This window comes from Ranitomeya imitator, chromosome 5 (assembly GCF_032444005.1).
Source record: "Ranitomeya imitator isolate aRanImi1 chromosome 5, aRanImi1.pri, whole genome shotgun sequence".
In the NCBI taxonomy this organism is placed as follows: domain Eukaryota; kingdom Metazoa; phylum Chordata; class Amphibia; order Anura; family Dendrobatidae; genus Ranitomeya; species Ranitomeya imitator.
The window spans coordinates 159,279,929-159,302,590 of NC_091286.1; the positions used below are offsets into that span (position 1 = coordinate 159,279,929).

Genomic DNA, 22,662 nt, shown 5'->3' on the forward strand with positions numbered 1-22,662 from the left:
AATTGACTGTTTCTTACTTGTCCAACTTATTGGTCCACCTGATAGGAAAAAAATATGTCCACTGGTAGATCTTCTGTCAGTTGGATCTCCAGCCCAATCTGCATCAACATATCCTGTTAAAATGCAATCATCGCTTGTGGGTAATTTCAGCTTAACATTGCTAGTTCCTTTCAAATAACGTATTACTCTCTTCACGGCATTCCAATCAGCTTTATTTGGTTTTGATACCTTTCTTCTCAGGATTCCTACTGCTGCTGCGATGTCTGGTCTTGTAACGGTCGCTAGATACAGTAGTTTTCCTATTGCTGTTCTGTATTCTTCATTATTTGATAGCATATTTTGTTCACTGTTCATCTCTTTGAGATAATTAGTTTCCATTGGAGACTTTACTGTTTTTGCATCCTTTAATCCAAATTTTTCTGTTATGTCTTGAATCATGTGATTTTGATTCAGTAGGAAACTTCCATCTTCTTCTCTTTCTACTTGTATTCCTAGATATTGTTTTACATTTCCCAAGTCTTTGATTTCGAAATGTCGCTTAAGGATTTTTAGAATGTTTTCGTTATCCCTTTCGTGTTCAAAACAAATCAAAATGTCGTCTACATATATGAGTATGTAAATCCATCTATTAATCAGCCTTTTTGTGTATAAGCATGGATCAGCTTTGCTTCTTTGAAATTTTTCGTTTGTAAGTACTTCCGTGATTTTGTCATTCCACGCTTTAGCTGCTTGCTTTAAACCATATATGCTTTTCTGTAGTTTACAAACTTTGTTTGGATTTCTTTCATCTTTGAATCCTGGAGGTTGTTCCATATAAATGTCTTCTGTTAAATCTCCATTCAGAAAAGCTGTCTTTACATCCAGATGTCTCAGTTGCATCTGTTTCATTGCTGCAACTGTAAGTAAAGTTCTTATTGTAGTGTGTTTGACAACTGGTGCAAATGTCTCATCATAGTCTTCTCCATATTGTTGAGAATACCCTTTAGCTACGAGTCTTGCTTGGTATCTTTCAGCTGTGCCATCTGTTTGGTATTTAACTTTAAAAATCCATTTACATCCTATGGTTTTTCTTCCTTCTGGTAAATCTGTCAGTGTCCATGTATTTGAATCTTGCATGGATTTAATTTCCGTTTCTGTTGCTTCTATCCATTTATTAGCTTCTTCCACTGGAAGTTTAGATATTTCTTCCCAAGAAGTAGGCTCATAGATTTTTCTTGTGCTTGTCTTGTATGAGAGACGTTTTGGTGGTTTTCCTTTGTTCTCTCTCATTGAATGTCTTGGTTCTGTGTCTGTTTGTAGTTGTGATTCTTCACTTTCAGTATTTTGTTCATCATTAACTTCTGCTTCTTTCTCATCAGATATTTCTTCAGTTGTGTCATTATTGGTTTTCTCATTTTTTGTTTCAACTGAAATCATGTCTTCATTTAAATCTTCAATGAATGTCACACAGTTACTCACCGTAACTCTGTCTGTTTTGGATCTAGGATTCTGTATCCTTTGCAATTTTCACTATATCCAACAAATATTCCTTCCATGGATCTGTTTTGAAGTTTGGAACGTTTTTCTGGTGGAATGAATATGAAAACTTTACATCCAAAAACTTTTAAATGACTGACACTTGGTTTCATACCTTGCCACAGTTCATATGGAGTTTTCGTCAGTTTTCTGGAAAAAAGTCAGTTCTGTAGATAAGTAGCTGTCATTGCTGCCTCACCCCAATATTTCTCTGGTAGTTTGGAATCCGTCAGCATACATCTTATCATCTCTGTTAGAGTTCTGTTTTTCCTTTCTGCTACTCCATTTTGTTCAGGTGTGTATGGAACCGTTTTCTGATGTTCTATCCCATTTTGTCTTAAGTAGTCTTCTATTCTGTGACCTGTAAATTCACCTCCATTATCACTTCTGATGACAATTGGCTTCCTTTGAAATTTGTTACTTGATCTTGTTACATAGTCTACAAGTTTATCAAAAACTTCACTTTTGTTTTTAATTAAGTATGTGACTGTGTATCTTGAGTAATCGTCTATAAAAGTCAACATGTATCTATTGCCTCCTGATGTAGTCACTTTCATGGGTCCACATACGTCAGTATGCACCAAATCAAGTGGTCTTTCGCTTTTCATCTCACTTTCTTTTGGAATAGATATCCTTGTGGCTTTGGATTTTATACAACAATCACATCTTATGGTAATTGAGCAATCTGATATCTTTAAATCTTTTGTCAATTCTTTTCTCTGTAGTTCCCTTATACTGTCAGGGTGTCTATGTCCTAGACGTCTATGCCACATGTGAATACAGTTTTTGTGATCATGTGTACATACCTTCATCTGTTCATTTGGTGTGTCAAAATGATATAATTGTTCATCTGCCTTGACTTTGGTTATCACCTTGTTTCCTGCAATAATTGCACACTCATTGTCTTTGAATTTCACTGTAAGTCCTTTTGCTGTTAAACGTTTCACAGATAATAATCCGCCTTCCAATTTTGGAACATACAACACATCTTGTACAAGTATCTTTGAATCTTGCCCGAACTTGTTTGAACAATTTAGCATACCTTGTCCGATACCTTCTGCGGTTATTTTGCTTCCATCTGCGAGATAAATGGCTTCTTTCTTATCTAAATCAAAATCAGTAAAGAAATTCTTGTCACTTGGCATATGACTCGTTGCTCCTGAATCAATAAACCAACCAAGTGATGATTTCTTGTCTGTTACTTTAAATGTGCCATTCCAATTATTCTCACATGAATCGGAAATTGTGTTTTTTTACTTTCTCTGTATGCTTTTTATGTTGTAATCTTTGTTGTTCTGCTTTCCATATGGTACAGTGTTTCTTTAAATGACCTTTTTTCTTACATCTGAAGCATTCTATTGTCTCTTTATTATAGAGTTTTTGGAATTCTGTAGCTTTAAGAGCGTTTTCACTGTCCTTTTCAGTAGAAGAATCATTTCTTTGTTCTTTTCTTCTCTGATATTCATCTATTAGTCTTGTTTTCACAAAATCTAATGTAATGTCAGTTTCTGGTCTCGTCTCAAGGGCATTTATCAAGGCTGTATACGAATCTGGTAAATTGCACAACAATATAGCTGCTACATGACTTTCTTTAATATCTTCACCAATTGATCTTAGCTGTGATATCACTTCCATCATTGAGAATATGTGCTTCTGCATATCGTCATTTGCACTCAATCTCATACTGTACAGCTTTCTTAATAAAAACAACTTGTGATTCAAGCTAGGTCTTTCATACAGTTTTCTTAATGCTTCCCACATTCCCTTAGCTGTTTCTTCATTTCTTATATGTATTAATTGAGCATCATCCACTAATAAGCTAATGGTGGCTCTCACTTGTATATTCTTCTTATCCCATGTCTGATTATCTTGATCTGGTCTTGCTGCAACAATTACTTCCCATAGATCATCCTTAGATAACAACATCTCTACTTTGAATTTCCATAACTGATAATTTTCACTATTCAGTTTAGCTACTGTAAATTTCAGTTCTGTGGTACTCATCATCTTTATATAGTCTTACTTGTTTAGAGAGTTGTACTGAAGATATTCTCCTGTATGTCCTGTGAATTCTCTGCAATTATATCCAGCTCCTGGGATTCTGAATTCCTTTGTCACTCTGTATCTGGATTTAGTTCCTTCTGTTTACAGAGCTTATCTGTGTGCTCCGTTATCTGTGCTATATACCAGGATCCTTCTGCCTGAGCTTGTAGTGCAGACCTGTATTGTCTGGGGTGCCTGGGCCCATAACCTGTTGCAGAGTGCGTCTTCTTGCAGTCACCTCTGTACTTAGGAGAGCTTCAATCAGCAAGATATCTTGAGTAAACAGTATTTACTTCATACTGGATAAACATGAGATACAATTCAGTGTCACACAGTCCATGCACTGAACACAACACATTCATGAAGAAAAGCAAAACAGAAAGTAAGAAAGACAACCAACAACTGAGAGCTTCCCTCCCCACATTACAGCAAGTATATAACTTTACACACTATCGCCATCTGCTGTCTGGTTAGTATAAAGTCCTCCTTTCACTTATAATAAGTCCTAATCTGTTGCATATGCCAACATGAACCTCAGTGAGATCACAGAAGATTTTTAGAGAGGAAAAAAAAACCCACAAAAACTGAAATCAGGGCGGTTGTGAAGGAGTTAAATAATTTTTGCAAAAATAGAACATATAGCTTTCACTTTTGGAAGAAACATTTGTGAAAATACAAATATCAGGAAGAGATACAGTATATGCAATTAAATTGAGTCAAGGCCACAACTGCTACCCTAGGATTACATGGTGTTTACATTAAAAATGGTACATTTTAAGGACATTAGTGGTAATGATTAAATTAATAAGGAACATTTCAACCTTGCTGGATCTACAAAAACATTGGCTTTAACAGTGCCAGTGTTAAGTTATGTATACTTTAGGCTATGTGCACATGTACAGGTTTTTTTGCGTTTTTTTGCGTTTTTTCACGCTAAAAATGCTATAAAAACTCATTAAAAACGCATACATTATGCATTCTATCATTTAGAATGCATTCTGCATGTTTTGTGCACATGGATGCGTTTTTTTCCGCGAAAAAAAAACGCATTGCGGTAAAAAAATGAGCATGTTCATTATTTTTGCGGATTTTCTGAGTTTTTCCCGCAATTCTATGCATTTGGGATAAAACGCACAAAAATCGCGTCAAAAACGCGTTAAAATCATGGTAAAATCGCGGTAAAAACGCATGCGGATTTCTGGCAGAAATGTCCGGTTTTTGTCAGGAAAATTTCTGCAAGAAATCCTGACGTGTGCACATACCCTAAATCTGAAAGAACACATATAAACAGTGTCTAAACTTTTGACAAATGTCTTGTACTTGGTATGTATTTTACTATTCTGACTGAAAATATGTTAATTTGTAAAGTTTCCAGATGACCAGAAAAAAGATCATCTATGAAGTGACATGTGTTCATTCATCACAGCAGGAAAGTACTGTTTTACAAGTCTTTTGCGGAACTACTGCCTCTTTGCAAGATGACACACAATTAAACAAAGGTGAGTCAGATCTCAAATATTATCATATAATTAGTGCCATTGAGAAAACTACATATATCATCAAGCTTAAATAAGGTTGACGAATAATTATTTAAAAAAAAAATACTTTTTTTTTCCTAAAAGGGAAAAACTCATGATGCATAGTGGTGATGAGTAGGGTTGAGCGACCTTGACCTTTTTAGAGTCGAGCCGTGTTTCGCAAAACCCGACTATCTTAGAAGTCGAGTCGAGTGGAATCGGCCGATTATCGCGAAAAGTCGGGTATCGCCCGAAACACGAAACCCAATGCAAGTGAATGGGGGAGCATAGTCGGCAGTGAGTGGAGGCCAGGAAAACACCTACACTGCCCATTTTAATGGCAAAAACATCCATTCTTGTTAAAGAAGCTTGTCAATCGTAATTTACCTTATAATAATTGGAAGGCATTTGAAATTGGGGGTCATTTGGCTAAAGTTGTGGGGGGTAGGGCTGGTTCAAGTAATTAGTGAGCCCAGTAAATCTGGACCACGTCACAGCAGTGGAGCAGGGAGAGGTAAGTATTTCAACTTTGCAAGTGCTGTGATCCTGAGCAAGCAGGGGGGGCCCACTCGTTGGCATTGGCACAGGCACAGGGCCCCTCAAAGTACAGCGGTGTGTTTGCACGGCGGGGGCGCCTCCCATCGGCAGCAACACTTTTGAGTACTATGAGAGGCCCTGTGCCAGTGACGTCGCCAACTAGTATTCCTCCCCCCACCTGATGAAGGAACCTGCACTTTCATCTGCACCTTCCTCTTTGTCCCCGTGTAAGGTGGTATGGTATGCGGGAAGAGGAACCTGACTTTCAGCAGGGTCACAATCTTGCTGTGTAGCGTGCACGGGGAATTTTGCGTTATGGGTCAATGTACCAGCAGACTCATCTATCACTGGCTGGGCAATGGGCAGGATGAGGAGGAAACACAGATATAGGCCCAAAGAATAAAGTTGGCTAAATGCAGTTCAAAATTGGTAACACAGGACTAACCAGGGGGCATTGCAGTGGAGGACAACTGGAATGAGAGGCTGACACAGAGAGTGGGCCCAAATCAGTAAGTAGTCGAAATGCAGTTCAAAATTGGCAACCGTAGTAAACAGGCGGCACAGCTTTGTTCAGTGGAGGAGAACAGCAAGGAGTGGCAGACACCGATAGTAGGCCCCAACCCAACTAGTAGGCCAAATGCAGTCTAACATTAACAACTACTTAACGAGAGCCTAAAAATGGAATTTCAGGACAGGAAACCAGGAGAACAGCAAGGAGTGGCAGACACCGATAGTAGGCCCCAAACCAACTAGTACGCCAAATGCAGTTGTTCCGTTTAACCACAATTTAATGAGAGCCTGAAGATAGAAGTTCAGGAAAGGCAACCTGGAGAACACCTTGGAGTGTAACACCATCTCTCTACACCCCATACCCAATTTGTAGGCCTAATGCAGCGTAGTTTCCAACAACTACTAAACGAGAGCCGGAAGATCGAAGCTCAGGAAAGGCAACCTGGAGAACACCTTGGAGTGGAACACACCATCTCTCTACACCCCATACCCAATTTGTAGGCCTAATGCAGTGTAGTTTCCAAGAACTACTAAACGAGAGCCGGAAGATCGAAGCTCAGGAAAGGCAACCTGGAGAACACCTTGGAGTGGAACACACCATCTCTCTACACCCCATACCCAATTTGTAGGCCTAATGCAGTGTAGTTTCCAACAATTACTAAACGAGAGCCGGAAGATCGAAGCTCAGGAAAGGCAACCTGGAGAACATCTTGGAGTGGAACACACCATCTCTCTACACCCCATACCCAATTTGTAGGCCTAATGCAGTGTAGTTTCCAAGAACTACTAAACGAGAGCCGGAAGATCGGAGCTCAGGAAAGGTAACCTGGAGAACACCTTGGAGTGGAACACACCATCTCTCTACACCCCATACCCAATTTGTAGGCCTAATGCAGTGTAGTTTCCAACAACTACTAAACGAGAGCCGGAAGATCGAAGCTCAGGAAAGGCAACCTGGAGAACACCTTGGAGTGGAACACACCATCTCTCTACACCCCATACCCAATTTGTAGGCCTAATGCAGTGTAGTTTCCAACAACTACTAAACGAGAGCATGAAGATCGAAGCATTGGCGAGGAAACCTGGGGAACACCTTGGAGTGGAACACACCATCTCTCTACACCCCATACCCAATTTGTAGGCCTAATGCAGTGTAGTTTCCAACAACTACTAAACGAGAGCCGGAAGATCGAAGCTCAGGAAAGGCAACCTGGAGAACACCTTGGAGTGGAACACACCATCTCTCTACACCCCATACCCAATTTGTAGGCCTAATGCAGTGTAGTTTTCTACAACTACTAAACGAGAGTCGGAAGACCGAAGCAATGTGGACGAAACCTGGGGAACACCTTGGAGTGGAACACACCATCTCTCTACACCCCATACCCAATTTGTAGGCCTAATGCAGTGTAGTTTCCAACAACTACTAAACGAGAGCCGGAAGATCGAAGCTCAGGAAAGGCAACCTGGAGAACACCTTGGAGTGGAACACACCATCTCTCTACACCCCATACCCAATTTGTAGGTCTAATGCAGCGTAGTTTCCAACAACTACTAAACGAGAGCATGAAGATCGAAGCATTGGCGAGGAAACCTGGGGAACACCTTGGAGTGGAACACACCATCTCTCTACACCCCATACCCAATTTGTAGGCCTAATGCAGCGTAGTTTCCAACAACTACTAAACGAGAGCCGGAAGATCGAAGCTCAGGAAAGGCAACCTGGAGAACACCTTGGAGTGGAACACACCATCTCTCTACACCCCATACCCAATTTGTAGGTCTAATGCAGCGTAGTTTCCAACAACTACTAAACGAGAGCATGAAGATCGAAGCATTGGCGAGAAAACCTGGGGAACACCTTGGAGTGGAACACACCATCTCTCTACACCCCATACCCAATTTGTAGGCCTAATGCAGCGTAGTTTCCAACAACTACTAAACGAGAGCCGGAAGATCGAAGCTCAGGAAAGGCAACCTGGAGAACACCTTGGAGTGGAACACACCATCTCTCTACACCCCATACCCAATTTGTAGGCCTAATGCAGTGTAGTTTTCTACAACTACTAAACGAGAGTCGGAAGACCGAAGCAATGTGGACGAAACCTGGGGAACACCTTGGAGTGGAACACACCATCTCTCTACACTCCATACCCAATTTGTAGGCCTAATGCAGCGTAGTTTCCAACAACTACTAAACGAGAGCCGGAAGATCGAAGCTCAGGAAAGGCAACCTGGAGAACACCTTGGAGTGGAACACACCATCTCTCTACACCCCATACCCAATTTGTAGGCCTAATGCAGTGTAGTTTCCAACAACTACTAAACGAGAGCATTAAGATCGAAGCAATGGCGAGGAAACCTGGGGCACACCTTGGGTAGGCAGACACCGTTAGTAGGCCCTACCAAAGTTGTACCCTCAATGCAGTTTTAAAATTCCTAGAGGCTGAAAACAAGACTATTGACGCTCAGCTTTTTTCAAAGGAACACAGCTGAATTGAGTGGCGCAGACAGACACAGGTAGTAGGACTTAACCCAAAAATGTGGCTCACTGCAGCTTAAAAAAGTTACAGGGGTACACAAGCAGCAGTGCTCTGGGCAGTGGAGGACAATTTCAATAGTGGACCGCAGACAGACTTTGTACGCCTACTATTAAAAAAATGATGCTTTATGCAATTAAAAATAGGTTCCAGGGGTCCACGGGCAGCAGTGGTGTGGTCAGTGGACGAGTATTGGAAGGAGGGACCGCAGACAGGCGTAGTAGGCCTAACATAACAAAATTAGGCTGTAGACACTGTAAAATTGGTTCCAGGGGTACATGGGCAGCAGTGGTGTGGTCAGTGGAGGCCTAGTGGAAGGAGTGACCGCAGACAGGCATCGAAGGCCTAAAATAAAAAAATTGGGCTGGCTGTAGGCAATTTTAAATTGGTTCCAGGGGTACACGGGCAGCAGTGGTGTGGTCAGTGGAGGCCTAGTGGAAGGAGTGACCGCAGACAGGCATCGAAGGCCTAAAATAATAACACATGGCTGTAGGCAATTTTAAATTGGTTCCAGGGGTACACGGGCAGCAGTGGTGTGGTCAGTGGAGGCCTAGTGGAAGGAGTGACCGCAGACAGGCATCGAAGGCCTAAAATAAAAAAATTGGGCTGGCTGTAGGCAATTTTAAATTGGTTCCAGGGGTACACGGGCAGCAGTGGTGTGGTCAGTGGAGGCCTAGTGGAAGGAGTGACCGCAGACAGGCATCGAAGGCCTAAAATAATAACACATGGCTGTAGGCAATTTTAAATTGGTTCCAGGGGTACCCGGGCAGCAGTGGCCTGGTCAGTGTAGTAGTAGTAGAAAGAACGGACCGCAGACAGGCATCGAAGGCCTAAAATAAAAAAAATTGGGCTGGCTGTAGGCAATTTTAAATTGGTTCCAGGGGTACACGGGCAGCAGTGGTGTGGTAAGTGGAGGCCTAGTGGAAGGAGTGACCGCAGACAGGCATCGAAGGCCTAAAATAAAAAAATTGGGCTGGCTGTAGGCAATTTTAAATTGGTTCCAGGGGTACACGGGCAGCAGTGGTGTGGTCAGTGGAGGCCTAGTGGAAGGAGTGACCGCAGACAGGCATCGAAGGCCTAAAATAATAACACATGGCTGTAGGCAATTTTAAATTGGTACCAGGGGTACACGGGCAGCAGTGGCCTGGTCAGTGTAGTAGTAGTAGAAAGAACGGACCGCAGACAGGCATCGAAGGCCTAAAATAAAAAAATTGGGCTGGCTGTAGGCAATTTTAAATTGGTTCCAGGGGTACACGGGCAGCAGTGGTGTGGTAAGTAGAGGCCTAGTGGAAGGAGTGACCGCAGACAGGCATCGAAGGCCTAAAATAAAAAAATTGGGCTGGCTGTAGGCAATTTTAAATTGGTTCCAGGGGTACACGGGCAGCAGTGGTGTGGTCAGTGGAGGCATATTGTAAGGAGTGACCGCAGACAGGCATCGAAGGCGTAAAATAATAACACATGGCTGTAGGCAATTTTAAATTGGTTCCAGGGGTACACGGGCAGCAGTGGTGTGGTCAGTGGAGGCCTAGTGGAAGGAGTGACCGCAGACAGGCATCGAAGGCCTAAAATAATAACACATGGCTGTAGGCAATTTTAAATTGGTTCCAGGGGTACACGGGCAGCAGTGGTGTGGTCAGTGGAGGCATATTGTAAGGAGTGACCGCAGACAGGCATCGAAGGCGTAAAATAATAACACATGGCTGTAGGCAATTTTAAATTGGTTCCAGGGGTACACGGGCAGCAGTGGTGTGGTCAGTGGAGGCCTAGTGGAAGGAGTGACCGCAGACAGGCATCGAAGGCGTAAAATAATAACACATGGCTGTAGGCAATTTTAAATTGGTTCCAGGGGTACACAGGCAGCAGTGGTGTGGTCAGTGGAGGCCTAGTGGAAGGAGTGACCGCAGACAGGCATCGAAGGCCTAAAATAAAAAAATTGGGCTGGCTGTAGGCAATTTTAAATTGGTTCCAGGGGTACACGGGCAGCAGTGGTGTGGTCAGTGGAGGCCTAGTGGAAGGAGTGACCGCAGACAGGCATCGAAGGCCTAAAATAATAACACATGGCTGTAGGCAATTTTAAATTGGTTCCAGGGGTACATGGGCAGCAGTGGCCTGGTCAGTGTAGTAGTAGTAGAAAGAACGGACTGCAGACAGGCATCGAAGGCCTAAAATAAAAAAATTGGGCTGGCTGTAGGCAATTTTAAATTGGTTCCAGGGGTACACGGGCAGCAGTGGTGTGGTCAGTGGAGGCATATTGTAAGGAGTGACCGCAGACAGGCATCGAAGGCCTAAAATAATAACACATGGCTGTAGGCAATTTTAAATTGGTTCCAGGGGTACACGGGCAGCAGTGGTGTGGTCAGTGGAGGCATAGTGGAAGGAGTGACCGCAGACAGGCTTCGAAGGCCTAACATAACAAAAATGTCAATACAATGGTATTGTCAGTGGCAGGCATTGAAGGATGTCAGGGCATAGACTAAACATTGGTGGAGCTGTGAGATAATTTTGCAAGTGGTAGAGCACTCTTTGAGCTGGGGGGGAGAACTGTCTTGTGGCCGGCGGTACAGGCCCAGGGCCCCTCATATTACAACGGTGTGTCTGACGTTGGGTGCGCACCACCACCGCCAGAGACACTTTATTGTACTAGGAGGGACCCAGTGGCAGTGCCGTCGACCAAAAGCGGGCACACCCACCTCTTCAGACAAACAGCACTCTCACGGGTGCTGTCGCCAAGTGTCGATACCACGGCCCCATGTGGGGAGTTTGGCCATTTAGTGAGGTGTAAACATGTCGTATGCTGGACAATCAGGTGCAGAAAATTACGAGATTGGAAAAGGCATTCAGAATAGTCCACAGGCAAGACCTTTTCATAGGAAAGCTAGGTGTCAGCCGGGCAAGGCGGGGCAAAAGATTTCGAAATCCAGTTGTGGTTCATTTTAATGAAGGTTAGATCATCTACATTTTGGGTAGCCAGACGAGTCCTTTTTTCTGTTAGTATTGAACCTGCAGCACTGAATACTCTTTCTGATAGGACACTAGCTGCCGGGCAAGCAAGCTCCTGCAATGCATATTCTGCCAATTCTGGCCAGGTGTCTAATTTTGATGCCCAGTAATCAAATGGGAATGGCGGTTGAGGGAGAACATCGATAAGGGATGAAAAATAGTTTGTAACCATACTGGACAAATGTTGTCTCCTGTCACTTTGAATTGATGCTGCAGTACCTGTCCTGTCTGCGGTCATAGCAAAATCACTCCACAACCTGGTCAAAAAACCCCTCTGGCCAACGCCACTTCTGATTTCTGCCCCTCTAACTCCTCTGGTCTGCTGGCCCCTGCAGCTCGTGTGAGAACGATCACGGGCGCTGTGTGCAGGGAATGCCAGAAGCAAACGGTCAACAAGAGTTGATTGTTTGGTTGCTAATATTAGTTCCAAGTTCTCATGTGGCATTATATTTTGCAATTTGCCTTTATAGCGAGGATCAAGGAGGCAGGCCAACCAGTAATCGTCATCGTTCATCATTTTAGTTATGCGTGTGTCCCTTTTGAGGATACGTAAGGCATAATCCGCCATGTGGGCCAAAGTTCCAGTTCTCAAATCTGCGGTTGTGCTTGGTTGAGGGGCAGTTTCAGGCAAATCCACGTCACTTGTGTCCCTCCAAAAACCAGAACCCGGCCTTGCCGCGCCACCAATTTCCAGTGGCCCCGGAAAAGCTTCCTCATTAAAAATATAATCATCCCCATCATCCTCCTCGTCCTCCTCCTCCTCTTCGCCCGCTAACTCGTCCTGTACACTGCCCTGGCCAGACAATGGCTGACTGTCATCAAGGCTTTCCTCTTCCTCAGCTGCAGACGCCTGATCCTTTATGTGCGTCAAACTTTGCATCAGCAGACGCATTAGGGGGATGCTCATGCTTATTATGGCGTTGTCTGCACTAACCAGTCGTGTGCATTCCTCAAAACACTGAAGGACTTGACACATGTCTTGAATCTTCGACCACTGCACACCTGACAACTCCATGTCTGCCATCCTACTGCCTGCCTGTGTATGTGTATCCTCCCACAAAAACATAATAGCCCGCCTCTGTTCGCACAGTCTCTGAAGCATGTGCAGTGTTGAGTTCCACCTTGTTGCAACGTCTATGATTAGGCGATGCTGGGGAAGGTTCAAAGAACGCTGATAGGTCTGCATACGGCTGGAGTGTACGGGCGAACGGCGGATATGTGAGCAAAGTCCACGCACTTTGAGGAGCAGGTCGGATAACCCCGGATAACTTTTCAGGAAGCACTGCACCACCAGGTTTAAGGTGTGAGCCAGGCAAGGAATGTGTTTCAGTTGGGAAAGTGAGATGGCAGCCATGAAATTCCTTCCGTTATCACTCACTACCTTGCCTGCCTCAAGATCTACAGTGCCCAGCCACGACTGCGTTTCTTTCTGCAAGAACTCGGACAGAACTTCCACGGTGTGTCTGTTGTCGCCCAAACACTTCATAGCCAATACAGCCTGCTGACGTTTGCCAGTAGCTGCCCCATAATGGGAGACCTGGTGTGCAACAGTGGCAGCTGCGGATGGAGTGGTTGTGCGACTGCGGTCTGTGGACGAGCTCTCGCTTCTGCAGGAGGACGAAGAGGAGGAGGAGGGGGTGCGAACGGCTACAGCCAACTGTTTCCTAGACCGTGGGCTAGGCAGAACTGTCCCAAACTTGCTGTCCCCTGTGGACCCTGCATCCACAACATTCACCCAGTGTGCCGTGATGGACACGTAACGTCCCTGGCCATGCCTACTGGTCCATGCATCTGTTGTCAGGTGCACCTTTGTGCTCACAGATTGCCTGAGTGCATGGACGATGCGCTCTTTAACATGCTGGTGAAGGGCTGGGATGGCTTTTCTGGAAAAAAAGTGTCGACTGGGTAGCTCGTAGCGTGGTACAGCGTAGTCCATCAGGGCTTTGAAAGCTTTGCTTTCAACTAACCGGTAGGGCATCATCTCTAACGAGATTAGTCTAGCTATGTGGGCGTTCAAACCCTGTGTACGCGGATGCGAGGCTAAGTACTTCCTTTTTCTAACCATAGTCTCATGTAGGGTGAGCTGGACTGGAGAGCTGGAGATCGTGGAACTAGCGGGGGTGCCGGTGGACATGGCAGACTGAGAGACGGTGGGAGATGGTATTGTTGCCGCCGGTGCCCTAGATGCAGTGTTTCCTACTACGAAACTGGTGATTCCCTGACCCTGACTGCTTTGGCCTGGCAAAGAAACCTGCACAGATACTGCAGGTGGTGCGGAAAATGGTGGCCCTACACTGCCGGAAGGGATGTTGCGTTGCTGACTAGCTTCATTGGCCGAGGGTGCTACAACCTTAAGGGACGTTTGGTAGTTAGTCCAGGCTTGCAAATGCATGGTGGTTAAATGTCTATGCATGCAACTTGTATTGAGACTTTTCAGATTCTGTCCTCTGCTTAAGGTAGTTGAACATTTTTGACAGATGACTTTGCGCTGATCAATTGGATGTTGTTTAAAAAAATGCCAGACTGCACTCTTTCTAGCATCGGATACCTTTTCAGGCATTGCAGACTGAGCTTTAACCGGATGGCCACGCTGTCCTCCAACAGGTTTTGGCTTTGCCATGCGTTTTGGGCAAGATACGGGCCCGGCAGATGGAACCTGTTGCGATGTTGATGCCTGCTGCGGCCCCTCCTCCTCCGCTTCAGAACTGCTGCCGCCTGCACCCTGTTCCCCCAATGGCTGCCAATCGGGGTCAAGAACTGGGTCATCTATTACCTCTTCTTGTAGCTCGTGTGCAACTTCGTCTGTGTCACCGTGTCGGTCGGTGGTATAGCGTTCGTGATGGGGCAACATAGTCTCATCAGGGTCTGATTCTTGATCATTACCCTGCGAGGGCAATGTTGTGGTCTGAGTCAAAGGACCAGCATAGTAGTCTGGCTGTGGCTGTGCATCAGTGCACTCCATGTCAGATTCAACTTGTAATGGGCATGGACTGTTAACTGCTTCACTTTGTAAGCCAGGGACGGTATGTGTAAAGAGCTCCATGGAGTAACCTGTTGTTTCGCCTGCTGCATTCTTCTCTGTTGTTGTTTTTGCTGAAGAGGACAAGGAAGCGACTTGTCCCTGACCGTGAACATCCACTAACGACGCGCTGCTTTGACATTTACCAGTTTCACGAGAGGAGGCAAAAGAGCTAGAGGCTGAGTCAGCAAGATAAGCCAAAACTTGCTCTTGCTGCTCCGGCTTTAAAAGCGGTTTTCCTACTCCCAGAAAAGGGAGCGTTCGAGGCCTTGTGTAGCCAGACGACGAACCTGGCTCCACAGCTCCAGACTTAGGTGCAATATTTTTTTTCCCACGACCAGCTGATGCTCCACCACTACCACTACCCTCATTACCAGCTGACAATGAACGCCCCCGGCCACGACCTCTTCCACCAGACTTCCTCATTGTTTTAAAAACGTAAACAAACTAACGGTATTTGTTGCTGTCACACAACTTACACGGTGAGCTATAACTTCAGTATGATTTAGCTACCCCTTTACAGGTGAGTGAGACCACAACGAAAATCAGGCACAATGTTACACACTCTGTTGTTGGTGGCAACAAATGAGAGAGATGCCACACACGCAGGACTGTCACTGAAGCACAAATGTAAATCTCCCACTGATTTGTTTTTTTTGTTTTTTTTCAGGGAGACTTTAGGAAAAAAAAAATAGAATAAAATGATTTTTTCAGGAAGAATTTAGAAACCAAATAAAACAAAAAAAGGCTTTCTATGGCCCACTGAGTGAGAGATGACGCACACAGGAGTCAGGAGTGGCACACAAGCCCAGAGGCCAATATTTATCTCCCACTGATTGATGTAGTGATTTTTTCAGGTAGATTTTGGAACCCAAATCAAGCTAAAAAATAATAGGCTTTCTATGGCCCACAATTGGAGAGAGAGAGAGAGATGGCACACCCAGGAGTCAAGACTGGCACACAAGCAGAAAGGGCAATATTAATCTCCCACTGATTTTTTTTTTTTTTTTTTTTTCAGGGAGACTTTAGGAAAAAAAATAATAGAATAAAATTATTTTTTCAGGAAGAATTTAGAAACCAAATAAAATAAAATGATTTTTTCAGGGAGAATTTAGAAAACAAATAAAACAAAAAAAGGCTTTCTATGGCCCACTGAGTGAGAGATGACGCACACAGGAGTCAGGAGTGGCACACAAGCCCAGAGGCCAATATTTATCTCCCACTGATTGATTTATTGATTTTTTCAGGTAGAATTTAGAACCCAAATCAACAAAAAACATAAATAGGCTTTCTATGGCCCACTATTTGTGAGAGAGATGGCACGCTCAGGACTGGCACACAAGCCCAGAGGCCAATATTAATCTCCCACTTTTTATTTTTTTTCAGGGAAAATTTATAAACCCAATAAAAAAATAAATAAATAGGCTTTCTATGGCCCACTATCTGAGAGAGAGAGATGGCACGCTTAGGACTGGCACACAAGCCCAAAGGCCAATATTAATCTCCCTTTTTTTTTCAGGGAGAATTTATAAAACCAAAAAAAATAAATAAATAGGCTTTCTATGGCCCACTATTTGTGAGAGAGATGGCACGCTCAGGACTGGCACACAAGCCCAGAGGCCAATATTAATCTCCCACTTTTTTTTTTTTTGTTCCAGGGAAAATTTATAAACCCAATAAAAAAAATAATAAATAGGCTTTCTATGGCCCACTATCTGAGAGAGAGAGAGATGGCACGCTTAGGACTGGCACACAAGCCCAAAGGCCAATATTAATCTCCCTTTTTTTTTTCAGGGAGAATTTATAAAACCAAAAAAATAAAAATAAATAGGCTTTCTATGGCCCACTATTTGTGAGAGAGATGGCACGCTCAGGACTGGCACACAAGCCCAGAGGCCAATATTAATCTCCCACTTTTTTTTTTTTTGTTCCAGGGAAAATTTATAAACCCAATAAAAAAATAAATAAATAGGCTTTCTATGGCCCACTATCTGAGAGAGAGAGATGGCACGCTTAGGACTGGCACACAAGCCCAAAGGCCAATATTAATCTCCCTTTTTTTTTCAGGGAGAATTTATAAAACCAAAAAAAAAAAATAAATAGGCTTTCTATGGCCCACTATTTGTGAGAGAGATGGCACGCTCAGGACTGGCACACAAGCCCAGAGGCCAATATTAATCTCCCACTTTTTTTTTTTTTGTTCCAGGGAAAATTTATAAACCCAATAAAAAAATAATAAATAGGCTTTCTATGGCCCACTATCTGAGAGAGAGAGATGGCACGCTTAGGACTGGCACACAAGCCCAAAGGCCAATATTAATCTCCCTTTTTTTTTCAGGGAGAATTTATAAAACCAAAAAAATAAAAATAAATAGGCTTTCTATGGCCCACTATTTGTGAGAGAGATGGCACGCTCAGGACTGGCACACAAGCCCAGAGGCCAATATTAATCTCCCACTTTTTTTTTTTTTTGTTCCAGGGAAAATTTATAAACCCAATAAAAAAAATAATAAATAGGCTTTCTATGGCCCACTATCTGAGAGAGAGAGATGGCACGCTTAGGACTGGCACACAAGCCCAAAGGCCAATATTAATCTCCCACTGATTGATTTATTGATTTTTTCAGGTAGAATTTAGAACCCAAATAAAGCAAAAAAAAAAAAAGGGCTTTCTATGGCCCACTGAGTGAGTGATGATGCACACAGGAGTCAGGAGTGGCACACAAGCCCTGAGGCCAATATTTTTCTCCCACTGATTGATGTAGTGATTTTTTCAGGTAGATTTTAGAACCCAAATCAAGCAAAAAAGTAAATAGGCTTTCTATGGCCCACTGACTGAGAGATGGCACACACAGGAGTCAAGAGTGGCACACAAGCCCTGAGGCCAATATTTTTCTCCCACTGATTGATGTAGTGATTTTTTCAGGTAGATTTTATAACCCAAATCAAGCAAAAAAATAAATAGGCTTTCTATGGCCCACTGAGTGAGAGATGGCACACACAGGGATGGCACTCTAGCAGAAATGTCAATCTTAATCTCCCACAAAAAAAAAAAAAACCAGGGAGTGTCCAACAATTACTATCTCCCTGCAGTAATCTCAGCCAGGTATGGCAGGCAGCAATAAGGAGTGGACTGATGCACAAATTAAATAAAAAGTGTGGACAAACAAAAAAGATAGCTGTGCAGAAAGGAAGGAACAAGAGGATTTGTGCTTTGAAAAAAGCAGTTGGTTTGCACAGCGGCGTACACACAGCAATGCAGCTATCAGGGAGCCTTCTAGGGCAGCCCAATGAGCTACAGCGCTGAGGGGAAAAAAAAACAAATGTAGCTTCCACTGTCCCTGCACACCGAAGGTGGTGTTGGGCAGTGGAAATCGCTACAGCACAAGCGGTTTGGTGGTTAATGGACCCTGCCTAACGCTATCCCTGCTTCTGACGAAGCGGCAGCAACCTCTCCCTAAGCTCAGATCAGCAGCAGTAACATGGCGGTCGGCGGGAACGCCCCTTTATAGCCCCTGTGACGCCGCAGACAGCAAGCCAATCACTGCAATGCCCTTCTCTAAGATGGTGGGGACCAGGACCTATGTCATCACGCTGCCCACACTCTGCGTTTACCTTCATTGGCTGAGAAATGGCGCTTTTCGCGTCATTGAAACGCGACTTTGGCGCGAAAGTCGCATACCGCATGGCCGACCCCGCACAGGGGTCGGATCGGGTTTCATGAAACCCGACTTTGCCAAAAGTCGGCGACTTTTGAAAATGAACGACCCGTTTCGCTCAACCCTAGTGATGAGGTAAAATTTGTTAAGGGGAACCTGTCATGTAAAAAAAATCTATTAACCTGTAGATATAGGGTTAGTCTGTAGGTCAATAGCATTTTGAAGCTGTGCAGTCACTACACTAAGGCCGGAGTCGCACTACTGTATGACACGGCTGAGTGCTATGTGATAAAACATTGCATAGCACTCGGCCCAGCGTAACTCTGTGGAGCAGCACTGATATGCTATTATTCTCTCATGCTGATTTAGCATGAGCGAAAAATTCAACATGCTGAGATTGGCAGTGAGACTTGGCTCACTTGCACCCATACAAGTCAATGGGTGCGAGTGAAACATCGCACTGCACTTGGATATCAGCCAATTTCCACCAATGCCGGCAGCAGAGGAGATGGAGAAATTACTTTCCCTGTCTCCTCCGCACCTGTGCTGCAAGTTGAAAAGAAGTGGAGACTTGGATGTACAGTAGCATCGATAGAGTAGTGCAGGGCCAACTACAGGAATACACAAGCAGTTTATTTGACCTTGTAGAATTAGATAATCAGACTTTTCAGTTTGCCACAGCTTCAACCCCACACACTGGAGATCACAGGCAACCAGACGAGACAGAGGCATGATGCCGCGCTTGTTGCTGGAACTGGAACAAACGAGTTAAGATACCGTTACACTTAACGATTTACCAACGATCACGACCAGCGATACGACCTGGCCGTGATCGTTGGTAAGTCGTTGTGTGGTCGCTGGAGAGCTGTCACACAGACAGCTCTCCAGCGACCAACGATGCCGAAGTCCCCGGGTAACCAGGGTAAACATCGGGTTACTAAGCGCAGGGTCGCGCTTAGTAACCCGATGCTTACCCTGGTTACCTGTTGTGGATTCTGTTTTTGGGCTCCCTCTGGTGGTTACAGATGGTACTGGGTGACTTGTGTTCTCTGCGGTCTCTGGTGTCCACCTGTTCTATCAGGATATGGGAGTTTCCTATTTAACCTGGCTTTCTTGTCATTTCCTCGCCGGCTATCAATGTAATCAGTGTGTCTTGTTACCTCTTCTTCCCGCTTCTGTATTCTTCAGGACAAGCTAAGTTTTTGATTTTCCTGTTCCACGTTTTGCTTAATTTTTGTCTTAGTCCAGCTTGCAGATATGTGATTCCTTTTTGCTGGTTGCTCTAGTGGGCTGATATTACTCCTCATGTTCCATGAGTTGGCACATGAGTTCAAGTAATTTCAGGATGGTTTTTTGTAGGGTTTTTCGCTGACCGCGCAGTTCACTTTTGTATCCTCTGCTATCTAGCTTTAGCGGGCCTCATTTTGCTGAATCTGTTTTCATAACTACGTATGTGCTTTCCTCTCATTTCACCGTCATTACATGTGGGGGGCTGCTATTTCTGTGGGGTGTTTCTCTGGAGGCAAGAGAGGTCTGTGTTTCTTCTAATAGGGAAAGTTAGTCCTTCGGCTGGCGCGAGACGTCTAGGAATCATCGTAGGCACGTTCCCCGGCTACAGCTAGTTGTGTGTTTAGGTTCAGGATCGCGGTCAGCTCAGTTTCCATCACCCTAGAGCTTGTTTTGTTTTTTTGTGCTTGTCCTTTTGTGAACCCCTGCCATTGGGATCATGACAGTTACCATTGTAAAAGGAAAAAAAAAACACACTACATACTTACATTCCTGTCGCCCCCCCCAGCGTCAGCTTCCCTGCACTGTGTAAGCGCTGGCCGGAAAGCAGAGCGGTGACGTCACCGCTGTGCTCTGCTTTACGGCCAGCCGGCGCTGACACTGGGGGACACAGGGAAGCTGAAGGCGAGGGACGTGACAGGAATGTAAGTATGTAGTGTTTTTTTTTACTTTTACAATAGTAACCAGGGTAAACATCGGGTTACTAAGCGCGGCCCTGCGCTTAGTAACCCAATGTTTACCCTGGTTACCAGTGAAGACATCGCTGAATCGGCGTCACACACGCCGATTCGGCGTCACACACGCCGATTCAGCGATGTCAGCGGGTGATCCAGCGACGAAATAAAGTCCTGATCATTCCCCAGCGACCAAAGATCTCCCAGCAGGGGCCTGATCGTTGGTCGCTGTCACGCATAACGATTTAGTTAACGATATCATTGCTACGACACAAAAAGCAACAATATCGTTAACGATATCGTTATGTGTGACGGTACTTTAACATTTGCTATGAATCCAAGTTACTAATAGCAGGGGGGCTATTGTTATACACTGCCACACCCCATCTGCCACCCTTCAGGAGCCCCCTTTTATCACTAATTGCCAGTTCTGGGAGCTTAAAGTGCTTTTCCAAGGTGCAATTTTAACAAAAAAAAAATAAAAGTTATAAAAGGATGAATTAAATGTAAAAGTAAGATACAACATGTATTTTGTATGTTTAACTAAAATTTACCTTATTTTGAAAAAAAAATTTAAAATAAAAATTGCCCTTCTATTAAAATAATCCCTTTATTATCCTATGACTGTAGATATTCAAGTATATATCAAAGATTAGTAGTAAGACCGTAAAACTATTGTAAAGTCAGGCCACTAAGTGAAAAATCTATAAAAATACGGTATATTCAGGAAATCAATAGTTTCACCAGCAAAAAAAACTCCTATTCCACACCAACTGTTGATTTTATTGATGTTAGAGTAATTTAAAGAAAGGAAAGGCCGGAGCGAGCCACCCCCTCCCGCATAGCGTAAGAGGAGGCCGTCATGACAGTGGGTTGGAGGGGGTGGGACAAGGTTTTAGTGGGGTGGGTGTATGTAAATTAAGGGCGATACTTTAGGTCGAGTGATTGGGGCAGTTACCTCAGTTTCCACTCCTGAATCAGCCCGAACAGTCCCCTCGTCCTCCTGCGGCACGCGATATGGGGTCTGTGGCAGAGGTCCTGGATAGGCTCAGGGCAGCGGTGGAGTCACATCCACCTGGCTGGTTGGAGCAACAGGTGGCGGAGATCCTGGGCGACGGCAGGGGGTCAAGGCCTGAAGTTTCTCCTTGGTAGCAGTGCCCTCGGTGAATTAGGCCCATGGAACAACCGTTCCAGCGCCGGCGCAGGAGCCCCTGTAGGGACCTTCCAGGCCGAGCGCTGGGCGTCAAACATTCCAGCAGGTCCTGGTCTGGTAGGAATCCAAGAGCTGGGCTGGGTCCAGTGGCGGTTTGCAGGCCTTCCTCTCAGTCTGTGTGGGAGCAGAGCCTGCGCGTGCCTGGATGACTACTTCCAGTGATGTCACAGCAGATCATCTTGGCAACGGTCCAGTCGAGTGGCCTGTCTCTTATACTACCAGCAGCCTGAGGATGATCCAGGAGGTGACTGCTGCGGGCGGTACCTCTTCTCAGTCTGGGTTCCTGGTTCAAGCATGGAGTGCACTGTCTTCAGTGGGAGCGGCGGTGGGATCGCTGGAGGGACATCAACTTCTGACCCTGGTGAGAAGTGCGGGCTGCATTCTCATGCCTGAGGGGTCACCCTCACAGGTGCAGCTGGCTGGACCTGGAGGTGGCAGAGGCGGCGTCAGGATCAGTGGGCTTTGGATCTCTGTCCTCGGAGGATCCAGGGGCGAGGATCAGCATGGTAGCCGATCAGCTGGATGCGGGATCTGTGGCTAGAGGGATTGCAGCTTCCTCACAGCCCGGTGAGCATGATTCTATGTATTGTCCATTTCCCTCAATAGCTGGGTCCCTGGTAGTAGGGGTTAATCAGGGGTTTCAGTCGGTGGGGTCGGGCCAAGGGATAGGGGCAATGGTATTTTCGGGGGTTAAGGGGCAAGGCTAGGTACTCTTTAAGGTTTGGGATTTACTGTCGCATTTGGAGGGGGGAAGGTTGACCCCGGTGCATTTAGCAGCATGGGTAGGTTTGCAACATCTGGGTCACAGTTTATCGGTTTTGGGTTCGCTGGCCCCCAGTAGAATTGGGGTCCTGGTGTCAGTGTCTCTGTAGTCTGAAAAGGATAAGGAATGTCAGATTAAATTTAGATGACAGGGCACATGGGGAGGTGTATGCTTGCTTTGAGGGTCCGCTGGAAGGAGGAATACGTTGAGATTTTTTTTTCATTGCTCCCTTTGGAAAAATTTAATTTGGATAAGGGAAAAAAGGATGATAGAAGGAAGAGGAGGAAAAGCATAGGTGGCGCCTAATCCCTCAAACATGTCAATTGGTTTCAGGTATTAGCTATTTTGGCAAGTGTAATTGGTGAGAAGGTGCCTGAAAATTGCTC

The 22,662-nt window shown here is 44.8% G+C and overlaps 1 protein-coding gene across 1 annotated transcript in view; it reads left to right on the forward strand.

Annotated features, from left to right (window-relative positions):
- The window catches only part of LOC138681613 (pecanex-like protein 2), a 1,209,413-nt gene that overhangs the window by 258,152 nt on the left and 928,599 nt on the right, over positions 1 to 22,662 (forward strand). The window contains exon 6 of the mRNA XM_069769269.1: positions 4,927 to 5,057. Coding sequence (XP_069625370.1) covers positions 4,927 to 5,057 — 131 coding nt within the window. The remainder of the gene's footprint in view (positions 1 to 4,926; positions 5,058 to 22,662) is intronic.